Source organism: Peromyscus eremicus, chromosome 4, assembly GCF_949786415.1.
Source record: "Peromyscus eremicus chromosome 4, PerEre_H2_v1, whole genome shotgun sequence".
Lineage (NCBI taxonomy): Eukaryota > Metazoa > Chordata > Mammalia > Rodentia > Cricetidae > Peromyscus > Peromyscus eremicus.
The window spans coordinates 46,444,120-46,471,463 of NC_081419.1; the positions used below are offsets into that span (position 1 = coordinate 46,444,120).

The 27,344-nt window shown below is 41.2% G+C and overlaps 1 protein-coding gene across 4 annotated transcripts in view; it reads right to left on the reverse strand.

Moving 5' to 3' along the window:
• Window positions 1-15,081: 15,081 nt before the first annotated feature.
• The window catches only part of Stk39 (serine/threonine kinase 39), a 280,274-nt gene continuing 268,011 nt past the window's right edge, over window positions 15,082-27,344 (reverse strand). For 3 of the 4 annotated variants that reach the window (XM_059260606.1, XM_059260605.1, XM_059260607.1), the window contains exons 8-9: window positions 27,230-27,294; window positions 15,082-16,602 (exon numbers count right to left, since the gene is read on the reverse strand). In XM_059260606.1, the coding sequence (XP_059116589.1) occupies window positions 16,528-16,602; window positions 27,230-27,294 (140 nt within the window). In that variant the 3' untranslated portion in view covers window positions 15,082-16,527. The remainder of the gene's footprint in view (window positions 16,603-27,229; window positions 27,295-27,344) is intronic. The other variant, XM_059260604.1, reaches the window with a different exon arrangement.

The following is a 27,344-nucleotide window of genomic DNA, read 5'->3' on the forward strand; positions in this document are numbered from 1 at the left end:
CTAGCCATTTTAGCCTTTTGGGGGAATTTGATAATTGACTGGAAAGAATCTGTGTTTTCTCCTTGTTGAAGATCTGTGTGGGTAATTGAAATTGTAGAAAAGCAATGTGTTCTGGTTTCTGCTACATTCATGTGGGATTTCAGAGACACCTTGGACAGGTTTATAGAAGAGCAAGTTCTCTGTCTTTTCACCAAATGTGAAAATGTTAATATTTTATGTCCTGTGGAATTAAGTGGGGAGATTTTCCCCACTAGGTACTTTGTATTTCCTAAAATATTATGTACTAGTTTCATTTTAGGTATCATGATTCCTGTTATTAGTCCATTTATTTTGAGTACTGTGTTAGTTCTATGTCACTATGTCCAAAATTCCTGGCAGAAACAGCTTAAAGGAAGAAGCTGTTGTCTCTTTCAAGGGAATTCGGTCTATCTTGATAAGGAAGGCAGGTGGAGTTAATGTCATTGCCATAGTGCACAAATGAGCAGAGAAAGGCCAGAATCAGGGGCCAGCTATGGTTTTCAAAAATTTACACTTAGAAAAGTCTTCAGCATGTTAAACCCCCCTCCTAAAGATTTTGTAATTTCCTCCAAACAGTGCTACCAGCTGGGGAACAGATATTTAAATTGTGAGCCTGAGGGGCCATTATAGATTTAAACCACACAGATTCTACAACAAAAAATATTGTTAGTACACTTCATAAGCACACAGACACACAGACACAGACACAGACACACAGACACACAGACACAGACACACACAGAGAGAGAGACAGAAACAGAGAGAGAGAGAGAGAGATCTTTTGTGATATTATTCTATGGTGGGGTCACAAGAACAAGGCAGGAGTAAAGACATGACCTCCTCCAGACTGCAGCAAAGACAGCGGCCTGAATGCTTTTACTAGCATCTCATTACTTTGCCCATTCGATAGAGTGTCTTTTATATGCTGAGTTCTCAGAATAATATGTTTAGAAAATATCAGCTTCATTTCAGAGTTGTGGGACTTTATGACTTTAATTTTGTAGCATCATTTTCATGAACACCATCACGACTCGTCTTTTGCATCTTTTGTTACTGCAGGAAAACAGTCCCTGGCAAGTTAAACAGTTTCAGGAGAAACATAGGGAAGAGAGGGCTTCTCAAGAAGTCATCACAGGCATCTAGAGTTTTTATTGGGGCAAGGAAAAAACAAAAACAAAACAGAGACCATGCTCACCCTGCTTTCTCCTACATGCTTGTTGCTTATAGGCTTCTTAATTCAATCCCCGCTTTGCGACACCCAGTGGTAAAGGTACTTATAAGATCTACCTGCTGAGCTGAGCAGATTCTGAAGTTTTAAATTTGTGGCTCTTTTCTAGAAGCTCTTCCAAATTATAGAGCATTAGGGCTCTTATGTCCTGTCCCTATTCAGGCAAAGAGAGACATTTATTGCCAATGTTTTCCCAATTTCCACCCAAATTATTCATTTTCACACCCCCAAAAGGCATTTGGCAAGAGAGAGATGCAATGTTTGTTCACATTAACCCATTTTAAAAACACTTAAGGAAACAACTTGAAGTCGCCCAATCCCCGTAACAGTGCTACCAACTAATGACAACTCTCCAGGCTCTGGGTTTAGAGGGGGAAACATTGGTTTATTTTGTGACAGAAACCAACAGAGCATTGTCTCTTATTTCTTAAGAAAAAAAATCCAAGGTCCAATGATAAGGCTGTTTTGCTAAAGAAAAAGAAAATGCAGCTCTGAATATGCTCAAAAACTGTATTTCTTGACAGGAAACTTTGGCACACTTTCCTGATCATGAACAGTGTACCTTAGGCTAAAATAAAAATAATTTTATTAATTTTTTAATTAAAAAAATCTCATCCAACTCTGCCTATATTAGTGGAATATTTACCCCCTAAACATGATACAGGCTTTCATGGGGCAGTGATGGGGAGTGGGGGCAGCTTTTCTGATGTAAAATAATGTTTTGCAACACCCCACAGACAGATTACTTGGAGACACTCTCAGGACTTGTGACATCCTGCTCCTGTGTGAAGGTAGGACAGGAGCCTCAGCTCAGCCACTTGCCGGGATCCTTGCCACCCTTTCTCACTTTGAGAACCAGAGCAGTTGCCCAAATAGCAAAACTTAAGCGTCCTCATCTCCAGATCAAGGGCACCCCACCCCTGCAGGAGCTATTAGGAGGACTCGGTGTAATTTTGCTTGTGTAATGTTTGGTAAGGAGCCCACAGTAACTAAACGAGAGCCAATATTATTTATTGCAGAAGACTTGAAACCCAGAGTGCACCGTAGGGGGTGTTTCGGCATTTCTATCCCAGCATTCCCTCCATCTGGCTCACATAATGCCCAGAGAGTCCATGGATTTTCTCATCAATGCTGACTCAAAAATCTCAAATCATCCTACAAATAACCATTTGGTTTCCAGGCAAATGAGAGGAAAGTGACTTTACTAAGCAGCCCTGTGAATGAGAATTGAGATAATTAACATGAACTCTTAAACATGAGCCCCTCAACATACCACTATTTTGCCAACCCTGCGGCCCTTCATCATTATCACAAAGTTCTTTGTTTGATTCAGTTTTTTTGGGTGTGAGTGGTGTGTGTGTGTGTGTGTGTGTGTGTGTGTGTGTGTGTGTGTGTATGTATGTCAATTTCTGGACAATGAGGCATGATATGTTGCATTTAAAAACATCTCAACCATCAACAATCTAACAGTCATAAAATAGCCATGAAGTGGTGTTTGTGTGGGTTGGAACATTGGTATTATTCACAGTGGCCAAATAAATTATGAAAGTGCCACAATGTTGGGCAGCAAAATCTGGAGAGCTAACCAGCTGGGCCAGCCTGGATGGAGCTGTATGGGAAACATAGACTCATTCTTCCTAGATGAACCAAATCTGATGAACATTTTCAGTCTCCTGGCAAGAGATCCAGCAGGCGTTCCAGGAAATCAAAAGCCCATCGCCACTCCTATATAGTCCTTTAAATAAGTTCCTGCTGGGCACATTTGGGGACACAGGCTACACCTGGCCAATGGATGTTAGTGGATTAAGGGAGGAAGTCAATCACCTAAACAAGTTTTTCTTGGAGGGATTTTGAGAAGATCACAGAAGCGAAACATTAATATGTAAATGTGATGGTTCCATCCCCATCTCTCCAGCCTGAGCCCTGTCATGCTGCTTTCTGACTCCTAACTTGCTGTGAGCAAGATTTCTACGGTCCCTAAGGTAGTCTATGTTCCAAAGTGCCCTAGCATCCCCTTGACATTCCTGTTCTCATCAGAAAGCTGTTGTCGCCTAGAGCCTGGCAGAATAATGAGCTCAAATGATTGTACAGTAATGTTTAGAAGCTTCCAGTCCTTGCCAACATTGCTATGCTATTTGTATTTTAAAAGATAACTCCCTTAAATTAAATAAATCCATAATTGGTTAAAAAAATTTTTTGATCTACATGAAATGGGAAATAAGCTCCAGGAAGAAGCTTCAGTGGATAGTTTCTCTTGCTGTTGGTTTTGCTTCCCAGCTCCTCCCGGGGTTTTACCTAAGAAATCCTTCATTTCTCCATCTTCCCATATTTACTGAGGGTCCATAATATCCTCCTTACTGTTCCCAGAGCTCAAATACATGAGTAAATAAAACAGAGGTCTCTAAACTCGGAGAGCAGCTGACACAGTGCATACTAATGTAAGAAGGGTTTGTAGGATGTTAGAAGACAATGAGTGCTGCTAAAAGATACAGAAGACACGAGGGACTGGGAATGACAGGGCGGGCAGAAGGGTACCACCTAACCACAGAAACCAGCAAAGCCTTGGGCAGGAAGGGATACCTGTGCAATGACTTGAAGAAGGAAATGGAATTGGCCCTGGAGATCTAAAGAAGCCTGCTTATAAAGAAAGGTTTATAGCAGTACTAGTGTGTTCCGGGACCAGCAAGGCCAGTGGATGGAGTAGAGGGAACAGAGAACATAGAAGGTGGTGGAGTGGGTTTTTTATCCACTTGGCACAAGCTAGGGTCATCTGGGAAGAGGAAACCTCAACTGAGAAGATGCCTCCATCAGTTTGCCCTGTAGGCAAGGCTGTGGGGCATTTTCTCCCTTAATGATTTATGTGGGAGGGCCCAGCCCACTCTGAGTAGTGCCATTCCTGGGCAGGTGGACCTGAGAGGTATAAGAAAGATGGCTGAACGTGAGTTGGAAAGCAAGGAAGTAAGCAGCATTCCTCCAGAGGCCTCTGCTTCAGTTCCTGCCTTCAGGTTCCTGCCTTGACTTCCCTCAGTAAAGAACTGTAATCGGGATGTGTAAAACAAATAAACCCTTGCCTCTCCACGTTGCTTTTGATCACGGTACTTATCACAGAAATTGAAAGCAAATTAAGACATTATTTAAAGCGTGTCTCAGCTACCCACTCAGACTTCTAGCACAATGGGGGTGGGGGAGGCTCTTCAGCAGAATATAGAAGTAGAGCAAGGGAGACAGGTGATACAATGTGCACATAAGTTTTAGCCAGGTATCGTGATACACGCCTTTAATTCCAGCACTCAGGAGGCTGAGGCAAAATGATCATGAGTTTCAGCCAGACTATATAGCAGAACTCCATATTGAAAAAAAAAAAAGTATAGGCAAGGGACTGATTATGTTTCCCAAGGTCAGCACCAAGCCACAGCTCCATATTGACAAAAGAAAAGGAGGTTGCAAAAATTACTGAAGCATCTTCACGTGTTCTGGGAAAGGTGGATAATGCGTTTAAAGACAGTGTTTGAAGAAGTTATTGTCGTTGAGTGCTTGGGTCTCATTCCTCGTCTAGATGGACTACGATCAGGCAGTTCCTTTGACCACTCACTGTACATCCATCGACATCTTAGAGCCATCAGTCGCAAACCCAAGGGCAGGGAATGAATGCAGACCCTTAGCCACTACTGTCTTCAACACAGCATGCAGGTGTAGAGAAAGCTTGCTGGCTCAGACACTGTTGAAAAATTAATCACTGCTCTGCAGCTGAGGGCTGCAAGGTGATTTTTGTAAAACTTCAGGTTTAAAAAATCAAATATCTGCTTGTGTACTCATATGTTCATTCCAGACCAGATGTCGCTGGCATGACATTTTGGGATCATCCTACCTTTAGTATAGTCTCTCTTTGATTAAAAGCTTCAGTGACCTCTGGAACCACTCAGAAAATAGATCTGAAAGATCTTTCTCCTTTAATATCAGGAAAGTTATTTTCTGTGCACAGTAGAAGAAACATGAGATAAATAAAGGCTGACTTCCAAGGAAGACTTCTGGGAGGATTAATCACATGATCACTGAAATCCCATGACTCATTGAAAATATACACTAGATTTGAGGAAATTAGCATAAACCAGCTATGGTATTCATTCATTCAATATCATTACATTATTATCACAAACCAAGTCTATTTATATGCTTGTGAACACAAGGTTTTTACGTGTTCATAGTACTTCACAAGTGTCAGCATCAAGTAGTCAGGATTGTCTTAGTTGCTGTGGCCAATGAGGACTGTGAAGGATCAGCCATGAGGAAAGTCCCTCACACAAATGGAGCAGGAACAGAGACATTGATGACACCCCTTCTGTTTTAGGGTTTCTATTGCTGTGAAAGAGACACCATGACCATGCTAATTCTTATAAAGTAAAACATTACAGTTTCAGAGGTTCAGTCCATTATCATCATGGCGGAATGTGGCAGCCTGCAGGCAGACATGGTGCTGGAGAAGGAGCTGAAACAGCAGAAGGAAACTGTTTCACACTGGCCAGACTTGAGCTTGTAAGACCTCAAAGCCCACCTCCACAGTGACACACTTCCTCCAACAAGGCCACACCTCCTAACAGTGCCACCCACTATGGGCCAAACATTCACACGTGTGAGTCTATGGGCTATTCCTATTCAAACCACTACACTTTAAAAAATAATAATGAACAGCTTCCTGAAACCAGAAGGGCATTACAAGATAGAGTCCAGTATCATAACATTGTTCCAAACAAGAAGGCAAAGGAAATGGGGGACAGAAAGGCTTGACGTTCAAAGGTCATCTCTTACCCTGGTGAGCATTATCCAAGTGCTACTTATAAAAGAACTTTAACTTTTTTTATGCATGCTAATATTGAAAATTTCAGGTTAAAAAAATGATGACCCTTAAGGTCCATGTGGTGATAGGCATGGCACCTCTTTTCTTTCCACACAGTATCATTCTGTTTTGCAGCTCCTGGCTGATCTTTTCAGCAATTTGCTACTTAAAGTCTACTTGCCTGTCAATCACTCCTAAATTCCTTTCACACAGTTGATGCTGGTGCTATGCAGTTCTCTCGTAATGCGTTTAATAGTTGTTGTGACTTTGAAAGGCTGCCAACCCAGAGGAACAGCTGAGCATGTGACTCCCCAGCCAGACTGTAATGTCCTTCTCCTGACACGACCATTCGCAATTTGTAGAGTCTAGATCCATTGCTGGTCTGACTGCAATCATTAGTTTTCTGCAATATACACCTCCTGATGGATTGTTTTGTTGTCTTGTGCTTTGGTTTGCCTTTTATATCATCGGATTTTCCAACACATTGACTGATGGATTGTGTAACATCTCCAAGCTTCATTTGAAACAATGCCTATAAGCTCACACCCTCTTGTCGGGCTGAAAGGCAGCCAAATAACATAATGAATATTGGGACACGCAGATTTAACTGGCAGGCAACGGGGCACTGCAGGAAGATACAAATACATTGGGATCCCAGTCCTGCCGTGTATGAGCTCTACATCCATGGATATGCTAACTTCTGCGAACTTCCTTCCCACGGTCTGAAAACTGGACACCAACATCATGTAAACATTATAAGCTGAAGGGACAATACATAGTGAGCACCTAAAATGTAAAAGTATTGTTGTGACTACTACTTCTAGTAATTAATATTGACCACCTTTAATAATTCTGACTTTTTTTTCAATTTTATAAACTTTATTGTTAAAAAAAATCTTGCAAATAAGCTATTTTTATTTTGTTATAACTATTCACAAGATGAAATTGCTAGAGAGGCTAGGACTATGTAGTTTTCAAGACATAGGGTTTTTTACATGTATCCAAGAAGACATCAAGGGCACTGTGGCTGCTTTTACAAATGTATTCCCACCAAAACTCACATCCATGCCTAAAGGAAAAAAAGCCCTGGCAAAAAGATGTCTCAGATAATATCCTTGGTCCCAAGAGAAACCCTGCACCTGTTCAGGAGTCTGGTAGCTTTTGTCTTCTCAAAGGAAAGAATTTTGTCCAGAGACATGGATATTTATTTAGCAGAGTTTCCAAAGACAGACTGGAGTGTGAGGGGTAGCAACAGGGTAGACTCCGAATGGATCTTGACATTTTATTAGTATTTATGAGGTGGGTGGTATATTCCTGGGGTAAAGTGACCTTTTTCTCACCCAAATAGTGGTAAACCAGATCTCTCTTTTGGGCTATTTGTTGTCATTATCTTCTAGGAAAGGCCACAGAAATAGGAAGGGTGTTAATAACTACATGGGGTATGATGGAAGTGTTGGTCTTCTGAAGATGTAGAGACTTCATTAGTGCACATGTACGAAAATGCCCAGGCACCTTAGCATTGATACAATGGGAACTGTGTGTATGCAACTTCAAGGATATTTAACTATGATGGGTATCCTGATCATCTAGAGATACAGCTACCAAGACAATGTAATTTTCTTGGTTACCTCATGTCTAACTCCTTTTGAGACTTCTGAAGATCCCATGATTGATCTTATGGCTGTCAGTTGGTATATTTCGTCATCTTTTAAAACTGAGATTACAATAACTTGCCAGGTAGTACAAACAGGAACAGGGCTTGGGCTGGCTCCTAGGAGCCCTCCCAGCTTAATTGCATGTCTTTTACCTAACACATGTGTGCACTTATCTAGAAGCCAGAACGGTGTAATGGATTCTGCTTCTCTCCTCCCTACTTACGAGCTCTCTGCAAGTGGCTCCAGGGGAACAAGCCATCACTGAAGCTGTGGAAAAGGGCTACGACATCCTACCTTCTTCTAAGTTCTGTCAGACTAGTCCTGACTCCTCCTGTATGCACAATACTTTGCTATAATGAAGTATTATAATTAGATGATGGGAATTTCTCTAACCTAATTTATCATCAGTTCAACTGTTACTACTGAACAGATAGGCAGGCTCAGCCAAGCAGCAACTGGTTCATTCCTCCCTCTGCTCAATTAGGCCCCTAGGATGTTCCTGTTGGAGAGAATGTTGATTGACTAATTAAACCTCCTCTGTCTAAGCATGAGTTTACTGAGCCTAAATGATGTGAAGTGAAACTGTCGTATGCACAGACGTCAAGGAAGCAGAAACAGAAGGCTTTATGCTTTACACATTAATACTATAGAATGTAATTATCTTTTAATTAGAATTATCTTAGGTTCTAAAGTCCATTTAAGATGAAAAAAAACGAACTGTCATTTTTCATATGACTGTCTAGTTCTTTGACGTCAGGGAAATTACCTACCTTCCTGTATTTACAGGACAGATCACAAGATTCTGATGAGCAGAGAAAGCTGTAATACATATATTTCGATAAAAAGCACAGGAAACACGACTGCACAGTGGCAACCATCAGCGATCATTTTCAGGGATCCTCACATGACTCGGAATCCCTTAACCCCAAATGAATTAAGTGTCAGTCTCAGCATATTCTAGATTTTCCTTAGAAAGGCAGCATGGCACAGTAGAAATGCTTTAGAATCCCACTGTCTAGGGTTCAAATCCTGTCACACCAACTGTTTGACTTTGGAGACACGACCTAAGGAAAAAAATCTCTACACTCATCAACTGTATACAATAACATCAAGCTCCTAGAGTTGTGAGGTTTAAGCAAAGTCATGTGGGAGGAAGTCTTTGCTTAAACGCTGCTCCCCAGCAAATCTTCAATGAAGTGTGTCTTGTATTGAGTCAGGAGTTTGTCTGATGTGAAAATGTGATAGTTAAGAGTTGGGTGTGGAATCAGACATACCTATACCAACTTTCTGCTACACAGTGTAGTATTTACTATATTTTCTTCACAGCTTAGACTTTCTGAGCCTTGGTTTTCTTGTCGTAACCTCTGATAGTTGTTTAAGATTAAATTGAATCAGCCAGGCGGTGGTGGCGCGCACACCTTTAATCCCAGCACTTGGGAGGCAGAGCCAGGCGGATCTCTGTGAGTTCGAGGCCAGCCTGGACTACCAAGTGAGTCCCAAGAAAGGCGCAAAGCTACACAGAGAAACCCTGGCTCGAAAAACAAAAAACAAAACAAAACAAAAGATTAAATTGAATGATGTAAAGTGCTTAGTAGAGAGTCTGACTGCTTCAACTATAGAAAACAAACAAAAACAACAAAACAAAACCAAAACCCTCACAAACAGTCTGCGTTAAAGCAGTAGCTCTCAAACTGTAAGGCACAATCGAAAGAAGCATACAGTGCTGGCATGTTATTTACTGTACTGACTTATGCATGCTTTCAAGTGAGCATTGGGTGAAGTCAACTCAGTAATGACTAGAACTGTGCTACATACGATGTTGAATGGGGAAATGGAGAAAGGGGTTCTGAATGTGGGCCTTCCCAATAAGATGGACAGGACCGGCATCTTAGGACCCCATTTTGATATTTCTCTACAGTCTTCTATTTGTCATTCAGTTGCTTCCAGTTTTAAAAATCCAGTATTTTAGAGAACAGAAGACAGGCACATGAAAAAAAATTTACCTGAATGTACTCCACCTAATTATGACTGGCTGTCAATTTTGGACTATATATCACTTAACCCATCTGTTTGGACCCAGAGCCTTTTAGTTTGTGTTTGTTTGTTTGTTTGTTTGTTTTGAGACAGGTTTTCTCTGTGTAACAGTCCTGGCTGTCCTGGAACTCATTCTGTAGACCAGGCTGGCCTCGACCTCACTGAGATCCACCTGTCTCTGCCTCCCGAGTGCTGAGATTACAGGTGTGCAGCACCACTGCCTGGCTGGACCCAGAGCCTTTTAAAAGGCTCTATCCTACTTCTCCTAGATTAGGGCTTCATCAGTTTACTCAATACTCTCCTTGAAGAATAAGTCCATTTCTAAAATAATTTTCTTCTGTAATACACATCTTTGTTCCTCAAGCCAGTATTCTATATAAGGAAAAAAGTACCATCCCAATAACTGTGGCTGGCCTTTCATTATTCAGTAATAAATCCAATAACTGCACAAGACTGTAACTTTAAATAACATTCTTTGCCCTTCAATGGATTATGACTTATGAGCTCAATAAGTTTCTTCAGATAATGATGTTTTTTAGAGGCTATAATTCATGCAGGGAGACATTTTTGGGGGGTATGGATTACTTTTATGTTGCTATGAGTCCATTTGCAAAAAGAATTCAAGGGAAGGATTTTGGAACATGGTTTCAATCCATCGTGATGGGGAGGTCACTGCAACAGTCTTATGTGGCTGTTCACATCATGGTGGACCAGAAAGCAGAGGCCATGCTGCAACCTAAGGCCAGACAGTATATCCTTTAAACTCCCATCCTTAGGATGTGTTTTTGCTAGTTAGGCCAGATCTCATCTTCCAAAGGTTTCACTACATCCTAAAAATAACACCAACAAAGGGGAGCATATTTTCATTACATGAGTATGGGGTGGGGGGAACATTTCAGATTCAGGTTGTAACCTTTGGTGTACCTTTTTTGGTTGTGTAAACCTTGTTCTCATGAGTATTCCTAACTAAAGCAGTGTTCATTGGTTTGGGTATAACATTCAGGGGTGTATAACCTAGTTGTTTGGATTGTAGTTGCACTACTCTTAGTTTTTCAGACTAGCTGTAGGTAGGTTTGGTGGACAAGGCAGAAGAAAATAGATAAAAGGATATCATCACTGCTTGGTTACACAATTTCTTCGCAGCAGAATTGCATCTAGGCAATTAATGGGGTATTTTGGAGACAGACACTTTTACCTAACTTTTTTTCGGCTTGTCCATTCTTATGGGCTGGGTAAGCACTTTTCTGAATGATGTGTTGAATACAAGCTTGATTTGGATACAAGCCAACACTGTGTCTAGATGGTTGAGCAAGCCAGTCACTTAATCACGATATAAACATATACACCTATAATCCACTTGCATCACACAACTTAAACATTAACATTAATTGAACATTATAATCATTATAACCATACTTGATAGGATACATCTCAAGCTGAAAAACCCCAGGAATGACTGCAACAACTTTGAGGAAATCCTCTTCAAATAAAAATCATTACCCTGCAATTTTTAGCTCCTACCAATAGCCAATAGAAAATCCTACTTAAATACAATTTGCATGTGACCAGCATTTCTTTTATTTCTTTTTAGTTTGAAAGTGAAATTATATTTAAGGTGTACAGATTTTGATATACATAGTATACTGATCTCTACAATCATGAAAACCTATACATCTATCTCTTCAAATACTTCACATATTTTTATGCATGGTAAGAACAGTTAGGATATACTACAGTGAATTCCAAGTATATGTATTCAATCTCAGGAAGATCTGGAACTCATGACCCTCCTGCCTTTGCCTTTTAATAGCTCTGGGATTACAGACACGTACTACCTCAACTGTACTGAGTTCTCTATATATACATTTATTTTCTTTTTAGATTTATTTCGTGTTTAGCCTGAAAGTATGTGCATGTACCATGTGGGTGCTTGGTGCATGCAGAGGTTCAAAAAGGTTGTTGGATCCCCTGGAACCCAAGTTATGGATGGTTGTGAGCCATCATGTGGGTGCTAGGCACTGAACCCAGGTCCTCCACAAGAACAATTGTTTTTAACCAATGAGCCATTTTCCTAACTACTTCCTATAAATTTTGGATATTAATTTTTCAGATACATGGTTTGCAAATGCTGTCATCGAATCTATCAGTCCCCCTTTTTATTTGTTGATTATTTCCTTTGCTGTGTAGAAACCTTTTAGTTTGATGTAGGTCAATTTGCTTGTTTCTGCTTGTGTGTGTGTGTGTGTGTGTGTGTGTGTGTGTGTGTGTGTGCATGCTTGTTTGTGTGTTTTGGGTATCACATCCAAACAACTAATTATCAAGATCAATGCCAATTCCAGAGATGTCCCATTTTACTCTAGGTATTTTACAATTTCAGGATTTAGATTTTAATTTTTAGCCCACAACGGGTGATATTGTAAATGATGCAGGCAAAGTATCCAGTTGCATCCTTCTGCCTATGGAAGTCTGATCTTTCCAGTATCCGTCACCACAGACACAGTCCTTTCTTATGTATCCTTTGGTATTCTTTTTAGTAAGTTGATCACACATGTATATGCTTATTTCCGGGATCTCTACCCTGCTTGGGGGAGGGAGCTGCAGGTCTATTTTATGACAGCACAATAATACTTGGATTATCAAAGCCTTGTCTCCTATCCAAGTACTAATAGGCCCTTGCCTGTTTAGCTTCTTGAAATCAGAGATCAGCTGTGTTCATAGTGGTTTGGTCTTAGGTTGTAGATGATCAAAGCTTCATAAATATTGAAAACAGGAATATGACAGTTTAGCCTGTTTCTTTTTTTGAAGAAATTTTGTTATTCATTTTACATACTAACCACAGATCCCCCTCTCATCCCTCCTCATGCTCCCCACCACTCCCTCCTCCAAAGGGTAAGTGCTCCCATTGGGGAGTCAGCAAAGCCTGGCACATTCAGTTGAGGCAGGACCAAGACCCTCCCCCACCACCTGCATCAAGTCTGAGCAAGGTGTCCCACCATAGGTAATGGGCTCCAAAAAGCCAGCACACGCACCAGGGAAAGATCCAGATCCCACTGCCAGGGGCCCTTCAAACAGACCAAGCTACACAACTGTCTTTCATATGCAGAGGGCTTAGTCCAGTCCTATGCAGGTTCCACAGCTGTTGATTTAAAGTTTGTGAGTTCTGACAAGCTTGGTTCAGTTTTCTCTGTAGATTTCCCCACCATGATCTTGACCCCCCGCCTCTTGCTCATATAATCCCTCTTCCTTCTCTTCGACTGGACTCCCAGAACTTGGCCTGTTGTTTGGCTGTGAATCTCTGCACCTGCTTCCATCAGTTACTGGATGAGTAACCTGTTTCTTCTTAAGACTGTTTTAACTATCTGGGTTTTTGCTGTTCTATACCAACTTTATTTTTTTCCAATTGATGTGAAAAACAGAACTTTGGAATTTTTATAGGGACCACATTGATTAACTGATTCTGTAGACCCCTTTGCATTGTTGGTAGTGAGGCAGTGTATTGGTTAGGAAGAGTTAGTCCAACTCTGTGTATTTTTCCAATTAAGTAAACTCTTGTGATGAATTTTGTGTTCCAACTTTATCTTTGCTTGTTAAGCAAACTTTATTGTCCATTTATCCTGAATTTTTATGCGCTTTAAAATCTTTACCCTATTACGTGAATGCATGCAACTGCTATTAGGAAAAACATGAGAATATGGGTATGGATACAGAAATTAAACGACACTTGTTATCATGGTGCAGAGCTCCTCAGTCATTCTAAGAGAATGTGAAAGTCATATGTTGTTCTTTTTTAATTAAAATATTACATAATTTCCTACTTCCCTCTCCTCCTGTCTACATCCCCATTTACCCCCTCTAACAATTGTGTAGCATATACATCTAAATGAGTAACCATGTAAGTTTAATCTGCTGAGTCCATTTGTGTTGCCTGCACATGATGCTCACCACTGTAGACTGGACACCCAGTCAGGCTCATCCCTGGGGAAGCTAATTCTACCTCTCTCAGACTCACTACTATAGACTGGACACCCAGTCAGGCTCATCCCTGGGGAAGCTAATTCTCCCTCTCTCAGGAGTTGTTAATTGCTTGTTGCTCTCTTCATCATAGAGCCCTGTGAGATTTCCCATCTATGTCAGGATGTCAACTGATGCTGGCATCGTTCGGGTCTTGTTTAGGTATGCATGTTGTTGAGATTTCATATGAGGAACTTCCCTGCCACACCTAGGAGGCACAATCTCACAGACTTCCTGGCCTCCTGGCTCTGACAGTCTTCCTGTCCTCTCTTCCAAGATGTTCCCTGAGACCTAGTTAATTATAGGAGCTATGTTGTAGGATATATTACTTGGAGCAAAGGAGCTCCACACAGTCAGTTCTCTGCATTTTAACTAGTCTTGGCTTTCTGCAGTGGTCACCTTCTGCAGCAGAAAGAAGCTTCTTTGGTGAGAGGCAAGAGCTACACTAAGGGGTATAAGGATAAGTAAGTATTTAAAATGCAGATTGGAATTATATTGGCTTAGCAAAGTGGCAGTAATAGGTTTCTTCTCTAAGATTCATGATCTCACTAGCCATGTGTTGTTGTGTATGATTTCCCACCTGTTAAGCGGGCCTTGAGTACCCTTAGGGAGTGGTTGGTTTCCTCGGAGAGGTGAGGGCCACTGTTGCACCTTTAGGGGTAGCTTGCCATGCTGGTGCTTGTTGTGGTTCATAGTTGTCACAGCGGGGGAGGACCAATGACTGACTTCCTCCCTTAGGTTGCAGAGCAACTCCTGGCACTATAAAGGCTAATCTCCCAAGAGGAGGATTTGAGATTAATTCTAGGTCAAGTCCTCCATATCCTATGTCCAAAGTGTATGGAGTCTTCAGCAATGGGGACTTACCTTCAACTTCTGGGACTGCTCTTATTCCCAAGTTGTACAGAAAACTGTTAAGAATGTCTTCTTTAGGCCAGGAAACCAGGATCCAGCATGCCCAGCACTGCAAGCATCTCTGTGAAGTGCCCTGTAAGTTACTTAACTACTCTGGACTGTCCTCAGTATTCCTAGCACTAATGTGAACGGGGAGGTAGTTGGAAGGACTTGTTCTCTTTTGTTCCTTGAAGCCCCAATGGTTTCAAAGACTGTCTGTCTAAATGGGGTGTGAATGTTTCAGTTAATCAGCAAAACCTGTGCTCTGTGACTGATGGCACAGACATGCCATTCTTCCTGGGGGCTCTTCTCACTAGTCAGCTTGTGAAGCATCTGAGGACGGTGTTGAATTGCAGTGCAGGGACTCTGAGGACAGGTGGAGGGGGAAGGGAAAGGAGGAGACACCACTGCACTGTGCAATACACTTTTATTTTCCTTTTACCTTTGCAGTCATCTTTGAGTAATTGTGTAAACAACAGAATGGAATGGAATTACATTAAATTGTATGCAAATAGTTCTAGAACACCTTAACAATTATGACAAGGCAATTATAAATAACTTCTTTCCTTAGTAATATATATTTGCTTTTAAAGTACATTAAAGAGCTGCCGTATCTAGGGTTAGCTAGGAAAGAGCAATGGTACCATCCCGGGAGCCCACCTCCTCGAAGGTTTAGACTCGAAATTTGAAAATCCTAACGTTCACTAGGTTCATAATACATAGTCAAGCAGAAGGTTCTTGGGTTGGAAATATTTATTCTTGAATGTTTACAGCAATTTTATCTTTTGTCATTGCACAAAACCCTTTCGATTATTTTCATACCGTCTGTGTATTCTGCAGAGTTTCAAGTAAAACTCGGATTCTGGTGCTGTCATGTTATCACCTTAAAAATAACAAATCCCGTCACCTCAGGAGAGCCAAATCAGAGACAGGGGTGTAGTTAACAATCTAACAGAATGGCAACGTTTTTATAGTACTCTAAATGTTCTGATGAAGCAAAATTTAAGTATGCTGCCTATGGAGTGCAGGTTTTAGATCTGAGACTATTCCAGAGTAAAGCAGCCTCAGGCACATTCGTAATATGAAAGTTTGCAAGGCACCTCCCTCTCCCAAGAGACAACTGGATTGTGGACTGGATTTTAGGCAAACAAACCAAAAGAGCAAACATCCAAATTCCGAATTCAGTCATTTCAAAAATTAGAAGTTACAAATACTCCAAAGATAGACCTCAAATTTTGGTTTAAATAACCAGAGATCAACTGCAGGAAGCATAGGATGAAAACTGGTTCCCTCATCGCTAAGGTGTGGAAAGCATAAATATATGAAAAATAAAATTCACAGTCAGTTTTAAAACTAGAATTCAAGTTTGGCTAATAAATCTGAATTTTATAAGTATATTAATTTCTAAGTACAACATAAGAGAGGCAGTATTGTCAGATGTACAATTAAAGTATTAAACAGAAATACAATAGAAGGAGAAAAGGCTTCAGGTAGAAGATTCCTTTCGTTAGCAAGAGACAGGACCACCTGAGTGTGTTTCAGACTCCTCTCTTACGGGCTATCCAAATTGAGACTGCTAAGAATATTAAACAGCTTTCTGGAAAGAAGTCGGCAACCATCGGGCAGCGGCACTCGCCTGTTCTCAGACTGTGGATTGCTGGAGAAGAAAGCAGAACTCAGAGTGCTGTAAGTTTGTAAAAAAGTATTTTTTTTTTCATCCCACGTCATCGAAGCCAGCCTCTTCACAATCTTCTTATTTTGTTGGGGACTGGGAGTGAAGGGGAGGGGAGAAGGAGGCAAGAGGGGGCTGGAAGAGGGGGGGCATGATAGATGAGGGTGACAGCGGGGGACATACATCAGCTCACACTCAGCTGAGCAAACCCGATCAGCTTCACTTCATCGGGAATCTCCGCCCCATCGCAGCCGGAAGCCTGAGGAGGAAGAAGAAACTGTCAGTGTCGGATTCAGAACCTGCATGTGTGAGCTCAGATCCCCTCCAGGTCACCGGCTCCTCTTTAAGGAGAGACCCCCAGAACCGCATCATCAAATGGTGTTAGAAATCTAGTCCTGATACCTTCAAACAGCGGAGGTGTGAAGAGATCTGCTATCCATTACTATATAACTGTGCCCACCTAGAGTTAAGAATGAAATCCATATTCTATCTGCTTCAGCCTCCTAAGTGGGAATTCTTAGGTGCCTGGGAACATGCCGTTAAAAAGGAGACATGAGATCCCAGCCCACTTCTCCCTGCCACTGTTTCCTGGCTGTATGACTAGTGGTTCTGCTCTGCCATGTATTCTTGGTATGATAAGCTACCCCATCACAGACCCAGATCAATGAATGGGACTGACCAGTCATGGACTGGAACCTTCAAATCTGTTAGAGAAAGTAAACATTTTCTCTTCCTAAGCTCATGACCTGAAGTACATTTGTTTGGGCAGAATATGACTAACATAGTATTGTAACAGAATTCTTTCCTTCAGCCACATTTTATTCCTATTATTTTAACACATCTTAGTGACCTTAAGTTAGCCCAAATCATAGTGTGTCCAAACTTTGTTTTTCCTATTACGTCAAGATCAGAAGATATTGAAAATAAGCCACTGTCTATTGGGGTCATTTCATTAGTCCTACTTCGTTATTTTCATCCCTGTTCATTTCTTTTATCCATACATGTACATGCATGGATACATACACGTGTGCGCATGTGTACACACATACACACACACACACACACACCCCCCCCACACACACACACACACACAGTGGGAGGAGATCACTGTTTTTAAGTTTCTTCTTCACCTTATAATACATTGATCAGAACTGGAGATTACAGAAATGCTAAAGGGGGGTTGATGTATGATTAATTATCAACGGGTCACATAAAAATTTCTAGGCTCAATTCATGCTAAATGATTTCAACTATTAACAGTTTCTTGTACCCCTTTGCAAACACCACCATTAACCTGCTAAGCATGGACTGTGTATGTACGGTGTTCAAACAGCAGGTACATGAAACCTGCCTTTGTCAGATGTATCGTTTTTCATTAAGTAAGAACACAGTCAAAATACAGTTTACATGTTTGAAGACATTATAATAACTGTCTTTAACCTAACCTAACATTCAGTATAAACTTTGTTGATGTCAAATCAGTGCTTTGAAGGTGGGTAAAACCAGGCAGCATTTATAGCAAAGACTCTATGTTGTGCCTATCCAACGACACCTCTAACTTTCCTTGACAGTCGAGCAGCTCAGGGTAGACCAGTTTTCCGTCTCTGCTTCACCTCACTTCCAAGAAGGAAGGGCAGCCCAGTAGGCATTTCAGGGGACACTTCCTAGTGGCATTTGTCACATCAGCACTGAACCGCTCCCACCCCTTACTTTCTTGTTCCGTTACAGCTGTCCCTTCTTCTGCCCTGACATGTTCCCTCTCTCCCCCTCTCTCTCGTGAGGCTCTTCCGCATTTCACTGACTGGCAGCACAAACCATGGGTTTGGTAAGCAGGTGAGGGACAGCAGCTGAGGAGAAACTGCCGCCACAGCTGGTGACAAAATGATCCAAGTGGCTGGTGTCGAAGCCCGTCAAGAGCTTTAAAGCGACTTTAGAGATGGGACGAAAAGAACCACAACATTTGAGGGAATGAGGAGGAATAAAACCCAAACAGCAGCCACTACGGTCAAGCTGACTGGAAACAAAACACAGCCATGAAGTCCTACTCCAGGAGGGACAGTTTAGTAGCAGGCCCTTAGTTACCGCGGGCACACAGAGGGAGTCTCCCTGAAGTCTTCCCATGCTGTGCCCTGGCCTGGTGGACAGGTGTGCTTGTTTCCTGGACAAAGCCCTTCGTTGGTTTCCTCTAAGACTCGGGCACCTTCCATGCAGCCCGCTGTCCCTAATCCATGCTGTGCTCAGCTTCTCTCACTCTTTCTCAGTCTGCAGAGCACCAAGGAGACCAGGTACACATGGTCAAACACTCAGAGTCAAGGGACCAAGACCCTGCCAAGAAATAGTCTTCAAACCTTTAGGACTCAGAGTCACTATTTACTGTTAAAAGAGATTAAAGACTCCAAAAAATACATTTATGTGGGATACTTTCCTTGCACTGTCTTAGAAATTAAAACTGAGAAAATTAAAAAGTTTGACGTTATTGAAATACATTGTTTAAAATATTTCAAAGGAATCTTCCAAGGCTATGTCTCAGTGGTACCTCACATACTTATCATGCATGAGGCTCTGAATTCAGGTCCCAAAATGTAAAAAAACAAACAAACAAACAAAAAACAACTTACATTAAAAATATGTTTATGTAGGTTATATTTATTATATTATCTTATAAATTAAAACACAGTTCTAAAGTACTTCCTTACTGATTCATTAAAACCAAAATGAACTTATTCCATGATAACATAAACACCTTCATGAAAAACAATGGCTTCCCACCACCTCCCAAAAAGAATCAGCCACAACAACAACACCCCTAGAAGACTAACACAACTTTGTAAACTTCTTTAACGTTTTGCTCAGTGATGCCAGCTGGATTCTCACACATACTTCTGCATTTATTCTACTAGTCTACGCTGCTACAGTACCAAACCTTTCCCAGTGGTGATTCTGAAAGGTTAGCTACTGCATCGAAACCCAAACAAGAGCAACGAATGTTCAGTGCTACATTCCATTAAAATCCATTGGTCCCCTTTGCCCTTTGAGCGGATCTTTACCTGTGGATGATTTTTAAGCACCATCGGTTTTATAGATCTTCCAAAGGTTATTTCATTACACAATGTGAATGCCATACAGTGTAAACAAATTGTATTAATTCATATGGCCCATCAGCAATCTCATCCAAAAAGCCCTGAAGTACTGTGGGGCCGCCATAGAATGGTAGATATGAGTTTTCCGAAATTCCATTTCCATTTGAAAATTCCAATTTATTACTGACAACAAATATTGTCAGGTTTTAAAGTGTCAATCTTACTTTTCTCATTTAAAAAAAAGTCTGCTGAATCTGATAACAATAGTTGTCAGTTTGTCTTAGTAAAAACGGTTTCTTGTGGGTGGGAGGGTATTGGGAGTCTTAGCTGACAAACAGCTATTCATGAGAGGCTTTGGGAATTCCCAAAGCCTCTCACTGTACTTCCACTGCATACCGAAGAAATGATCCGTCCCCATTTTATTACACAGAATATTAAATGGACGTGTCCTCAAGTTGAAATTTAATAAAACTAGAATTGTTCCCTGCCTTATTAGGAATAGTCTTAAGTAAAACTGACTTGACTTTTTACAGGGATGGGATGTAGCTAGAAGTCTGGACTGAAGTTTCTGCCTTGATTTATGGCAACACTGTAAGATTTTACCTATCATAACTTCTGTATTACGATCAATACAGTGGAAAAGGCAATGCAATGCCATCTTAGTAGTAACTGAAAAATGTTATGACATCCAGAATCCTCTTTGAAGGGTCACAGGGAACCTCAGAGGCCCATGACCTACCTACACTTTGTGTACCCCAGCTTCAAAATGAAGTTGAAAGAACTAATGGGATTCCATAAAATTAATTTTTGCACAGCAAGTAATTACCAGACTGAAGAGACATCACACAGAATGGGAAGAAAGATAAACTTCTAATTAGACAAGGGTTCATACACAGAATATACAAACAACTGCAAAAGTTAAATAGCAAAGTCTCAAATCATTCAATGAATAAATGGGTTAATGAACTAACTAGATAGTTTTCAAAAGAAGAAATTCTAAGTCAATAAATATTTGAAAAGGTGTTGAGCATCCTTAAGCATTAAGGAAAAGCTAATTAAAACTGCTCTGAGGTTTTATCTTACCATAGCGAGCATGGCCATCATCAAGGGAAACAAACACCAGCAAGTGTGGGTAAGAATACAGGGAAAGAACAACCCTTATGCACTGGGATAAAAACTTTTACAGACACTGCAGAAATCAGTACTGGGGGTGGGAGTAGGTCTTTGTCTGAGTTATTTTTCTATTGCTGTGACAAAACACCATGACCAAGAAGCCAACTTATTTAAACAGCATTTAATTGGGCTTATAATTTCAGAGGGTTAGAGTCCATAATAGCAGGACAAAGACATGGTGGCAGGAACAGCTGAGAGCTTACTTCTTGATCAACAATCAAGAGGCAAAGAGAACATATTAGAAACGATATATGTTTTTAAAGCTCTTAAAGCCCACCCCATGACATACTTTCACCAACAAGGCTATACCGCTTAATCTTCCTCAAATACTTCCACCTACTGGGGGCCAAGCATTCAAACATATGTACCTTAGAATTACCATATGACCCAGCTACAATACCCCTGGTAGACACCAAGTGACTGTAAGTCAACATACCACAGAGATACTTGCACATCTCAGTTCAATGATACTTTATTCACAATAGCCAGTTTCAGAAAGATACGTTTTCTCTTGCATGCAGTGTGTATGTATGTATGTGTATATATAATACACACACACACTCATATATATATATGTATGTATATATATATATATACATATATATATACACACACACATACATATTCACATACACACACAATGTAGTGGGAGAGAATGCCAGACAGATAGACACACAAACACTAAACCAAAACAGGGAAAAATGAGAGGTTAAAGAAAAACGCAGAGTGCAGTGAGGGAGGATGATTAATAAAAAACAAACTGTATTTATATATGTGTATGAGATATTATAATGAAACCTATTACTTTGTTAACTTAAAGAAAGAAAGAAGTTAGAACATATTACCCCAGAATATCAAGCTCTGGCATGTAGGCTACTGTAAGTTAAAGACACTCTTGGTCTCAATTAGGGTTTCTATTGCTGCAATGAAACACCATGGCTAAAAAGCAAGTAGAGGAGGAAAGGGTTTATTGGGTTTACACTCCCACATTATAGTCCAATGTTGAAGGAAGTCAGTACAGGAACTCAAACAGGGCAGGAACCTCAAGGCAGGAGCTGAAGCGGAGGCCGTGGAGGGGTGCTGCTTATTGGCTTGCTCCACATGGCTTGCTCAGCCTGTGTTCTTACTGAACCCAGGACAACCAGCCCATTGTAGCCCCAGAAACAATGGATGGTGGCCTCCCCCATCAATTACTAACGAAGAAAATGTCCTTCAGGCCTGCCTATAGCCTGATCTTATTGGGGCATTTTCTCAATTGAGACTCCCTCCTCTTCAGTGACTGTAGATGGTGTCAAGCTGACATGAACCTAGCCAGTGCACTATTAAAGACAACTATAGGAAAATGAGTTCAAAGCCAGGCTGTTCTACATAGATCATTCCAGGCCAGCTAGGGCTATACAACAAGGCCTTGACTTAAAAAAAAAGACAACAGTAGGTACAGAAAATGCACTCTGACCTTCATCAAACAATAGCTAAAACTCATGAATGGAAAGTATTCTCCCTGCACCTGGAAGAAACAACATAGGTAGAAACCGAAGGTAAGAGAAATCTGTACAGACCAGTCTTGTTAAGTCTGCATTCCATCTGAACACTGCAAATGCTTCCACAGAAAGGGTAAGAGTGATTAAAAACCAAATCTAACCAAAATTCTGCTCCTAGATGTGATGATCCAAGGCAATGTGATTTTTCTAAACATTACTATTTCCACAGTAATGGCTTCTGAAGTAGGTGAATGGAATCTGAGACAAAGGATTCAAGAGAATGATTAAACACACACACACACACACACACACACACACACACACACATTTGACCACACATATATATTAAACATACATATGCTCATAAAAGAGGAATCAGTCAACTGAATGAAACAAAAATGTCAGTATAGGATAGTTAAATGGAAGTCTGTAAAGAGACAGAAATACTAACAGGTAAAAAACAAAACAAAAACCAGGAACTACTGGAAGTGAAAAGTTCAGTATGTCAAATACAAATCTCAGTGGAGAACTCACCAATAGAACAGACCAATAAGACAGAACACTGGGGTTTGGTGATGAGGTCGAGGAGCTAGGGTATTTATACAATATCATGTATAAATTAGTAATAAAGCATGAATAGACAATATAAGATTTACATTCCTACCCACAACTCCACCATTAATTATTCTTGCCCCTTGCCTTGTCACTTTTTTTTTAAACACTTTTCTCGCTTTTTGTCCAAGCAAAACAAAAATCTGCATCTTGTTATGTACCCCACTCTGGAGTTTTTTTTTTGTTTTGTTTTGTTTTGTTTTGTTTTTTTCGAGACAGAGTCCCTCTGTGTAGCTTTGGAGCCTGTCCTCGAACTCACTTTGTAGACCAGGCTAGCCTCGAACTCAGAGATCCTCCTGCCTCTGCCTCCCGAGTGCTGGGATTAAAGGCGTGGGCCACCACCGCCCGGTTCCCACTCTGGTCTTAACCTCACAGCTATCCTGACTACCTCTAGGCTCTGGAATTTTAAGCATATGCTACCATGCTCTTGGCCTATCAAATTTCATTCTCAGGATTAACCAAAAAGGAAAATATAAATTTGGCCTCTCATACAAAAGAAAAAAATATACACAAATTCTCAGGGACTTTGCACAGCGGTGTATAATACCATGGGGGTTATCATTCAAGCCTATCGTCAGATTCCTAAAACTTCCTCCCTAACCCTTCCTTCCAGGCTGCAGGAACTGCCTGGGCCTGTGCAGGAGATGAAGATATGATAGTTCAGCACCAACCTTCTTCCCCAAAGGTAGATGTGTTTGTGAATTAGTGGGAGAGTTTGAAAACATACAAAAGCCCATTTCTTCTCCATGGGTGGTGATTCAACTGGCCTGGGTATAGTTTGGGAATGCTCTGAGCTCCAGGGAGATTATAGAGACATGGTGTCTGAGGGCCATGCTTTACTCCAGTGCTTCCTGGGGTATGAAGCTCCACATTTCCCACAAACTTCAACCTCAGAATTTCCAGTTCTCATTTGGAGAGCTAAATAGACTCCTATGACTCATATCCCATCTGTCCCAGTGCCCTGAAATAATGGGCCTGAAATCATGCCCTGGCATTTCCATTTCCACATGTTTCTAGCCAATTGTGTGGCCTCTGCCTGGCCCACATGTGGACAGCCTTTGCTTTAGACAAAACAAGAGTTGGGGGGGGGGGTGCTACATGGAGCTTCTGAACAGGCTGAGCTTAGATCTCACCCTTGTCCTCTTGCATTAAGGGGAAAGCTCAAAACTCTCAGTTTTGCCTTTTTCTGTCTTCACTTTACTTATGTTTCAGGAAATGATGTAGTCAAGCATCCTCCAAGTAGACCTAAGCTGAGAGCCTCTAGAAATAAGCCCCTTAGTTATTAATCATCAAAACGTTTATGAGATCTCTATCTGCGATGTACATAATGTTATTACGTTTCAGCAACTAAAATCTATAATGCTCATGTAAATGGGTGCCAACTGGATGTTAATTATATGCACTCCAATTTATATTTTTTTCAAAGGCAAATTAAACATATCTTATTTCACATTTTCACTAATGCAATTTTTTAAATTCCACATTGAAGGTAGCAAAATTCACCTACACTATGAAACTGTGGGGTGGCTAATTAAAAAAGAAATAACAATGCTAAAGCCATGTGGCTGTGTCAAACTGAAGGTCACAGGATACTGAGGCTGAAATGGCCTCCTGGCTGAAACACTTCCTTAAAAGCAGAGAAACAGCTGATCCCTAGCCCAGGCCACGGCAACGGGGAAACCATACTTGTCAAAGAAGGTTAAAGGTCTTATTGGTCAAAAGCAAATCCAACTTCCTTAATTCCTTTATATTTATGAGATGAGGGTCATTTTTATTTATTTAATACATTTATTTATTTTTATGTGACCAGAGTCTTACTACAGCCCTGACTTGCCTTGAACTTGGAGAGGCCTGCCTTCCTGTACCTCCCGAGTGCTGGGGTAAAAGGCAGGCACCAACCTTGGCATTCATATGACTGGTTTCTTAAGTGATTAGAAACACAAGGTAAGGTGGACCAAGTGGCCATGGCAGTCAAGTGGCAATTGATAAATCCATGGGAAGAACGCTTCCAGCTGTGGCAAAACAGCAGCATCACTAAGTAGCGCCCTCCAAGTTCTAAAAGCCTGGAACAAAGCCTAGTGCAGCAGCCACTAAAGCAGAGAGCCTGGTCAATGACCTGGGCACTGGGATTTTTTTCTAAAGAGCCCCTACAGGCCCACACGTGAAACAATAGTTCAGCAAGGGAAAGAAACACAGTGGGAAGCCCTCCCTACTCTTCAGGCAACTTCCAGACCCCTGACATTCTCCTTAGGATCAGAATCACGGTAAACAGCTGAGAGATGAAAGGACATTGAGCCACACAGCAGCAGCTTATGAGGAATACCTCTGCCTCAACGCTTTGATCTTTTATTCTTCAAATATAACCAAATTGATGAGTGAAGGCCAATGCATCTGAGTCCTTGAGTTTTATCTGGCTGCCTGTGGTTCAACTTAGCTCTGTGGAGTGAGTGGGTCTTAACCTGGCTGGCTGCTGATAAAAACAAAGAAACCTCTCAGGCTTGAACAAGAACTGGACAGAGAGTGAAGACTGGTCATTCTTGAGACTGGTTTATTTAACATGTCTAACCACCACTGGATGAAACACTATCACTTTCCAGTTCTTGAGAACAGCCACACTGCTGCCTGTCTAGCTGAGGCAGAGGATTTACTTCTAGGACTCCACTGCCCTATGTGGCATTGCTCAGTCTTTAAGGTACAGAGGAGACCCCCGTCTCAAGCGAAGCAAATACATCCAGACATACAAAAAAAGAATCTGCAAAGGAATCCATGAAAACACAGGCTTGGGGGCTGCCTCTGAAAGAGAGCAGGGTATTTTAAGTATGGGTTCTGAGCTAGACCAGAGTTGAATTTGCAGCATCTACTGTGGATCCTGGGCGAGGTGACTCCACCTGGCTTCAGACTTTCAAGAGGGAAAGGGTCCGGCCAGCAGAGTGCAGCAGGTGTACAGCGTATAGGGTCAGAGAAGGTTTTTGCATCATGACCAGGGATGAGGGCTTGAGACAGGATGACTGAAGGGAGCCACTCACGTCTTGACAGCACTTTGGAAATGCAGCATTCCCAAATGCTGTTGGGAAGAGAGGCCTAGGAAGCAGAGCGGTGTCTCAGAATGAGGTGCTAAGCACAGAAGAGAAAACGAAGAGATAATCCAGGAAACCTAAAAGCTAATCAGAGAAAGAGATGGGAGAGTGCTGTTGTCCCCACTGTTCTCAAAAAGAACAACTTTCCCGAGAGGATGTTGTCACTGCTGCTTTATAGGAAGTAAATTCACACATGCTGGGGATGGATCAGCATGAGGGTTTCCAATGGTTGTCTCTGTCAAGACATCCAAAAAGAGGAACCTGTTCTTCAGACAGTGCCTCACCCCAAGAAAAGATATTTATAAAGGTTTGAAATGCTGACACAGGGTACCAGTTTCTCAACACATGCTCCCATATAACTAAAACAAGTGCACCAAATTGCAGGTGAATTTCAAACATGGTAGAGGTGAGATAGTAGACAGCCCTAAAGATAAGTTCTGTGTCTTGTAGTGTTCTGTACTGAATAAAATGTTCTATTATTACCAGATGTATTCTGTGAACACCCCTGTATTTTTGTTTGATCACACATTCTAACATTCTAGCTTTCTGAAATGAGATGAGAAGCAAGACATGGAAACTTCATTAACACCAGGCTTGCATTCACTGTGCTTATTCACGAAGCAGCTGTGGCCACACGAACTTTGCAGCTGATTTTCACAAGGAACAACAAAGAGACAGTCGACCAGTATTACTTGTGCATGGTCACGTGTTGGTCCTCCAGATCTTAAATTGCTATGGCATTCTTGCTGGCCCTTGATAAGATTAACTTATATTTTAAAATGAGTCATTTACTCTGCCTTAATACACTGCTTGCTAAAATTTCTTGGGAAAGTATCAGTCTTGATGATCTAGACTTAAGACTCTTGCTTCACAGTCACCCAGAACTCTCACTGTTCCGTCTCCTGCAGCCACCTGTACTTAGATTTAAAATGTGCTACTGTGAGGACATCTATTCTCTGCAAAAATGTGGTGGCATGGCTTCAGTCAGGGGGTGAAATGCTGTATCTTTGTTCACTAGCCTTCAGTGGGCTGTTCTGCCATGTTTCCAATTAGCTGAACCATTTACACAACGATCAGCCTCTATTCTAAATGTTAGAACTACCTGGCTTTCACTCAGGAAAGTTTCGGTAAGACTGCTGCTTTGAATTCAGTTTAATTTGGTCTGTATGGTCAAGGTGCAGTGCAAAGAGGTTCTGGAGCAAAATGGTACCCACAGGCTTTGAGGGTCTCAAAGGGCCACTCACAAAGGTATGATGAGCAAAGAACGACCTACACTCACGAAGGAAGAGTTTCCCGTCATGATCAGAAAAACATTCCCAATGTGGCAGAAGCAACTAATGAATACAAAATGTTATTCTCCCCAAGTCTAGCAACAGCAAAATTATATGTATGAAATAATGTGATTGTTCTTCACGGGTATCAGCATGACAAAACATTACTTCCGTTTCCACCTTTCCACTTACCAACTTAAATGTCAACGTTTTTAAAGCTTTAGGGTCATCTACAATCTTCTGTAAATTAGCAGCCACTGTAAAATAAAAACACAGAGAAACAGTGTCCAAGTTATTTCCAATAACT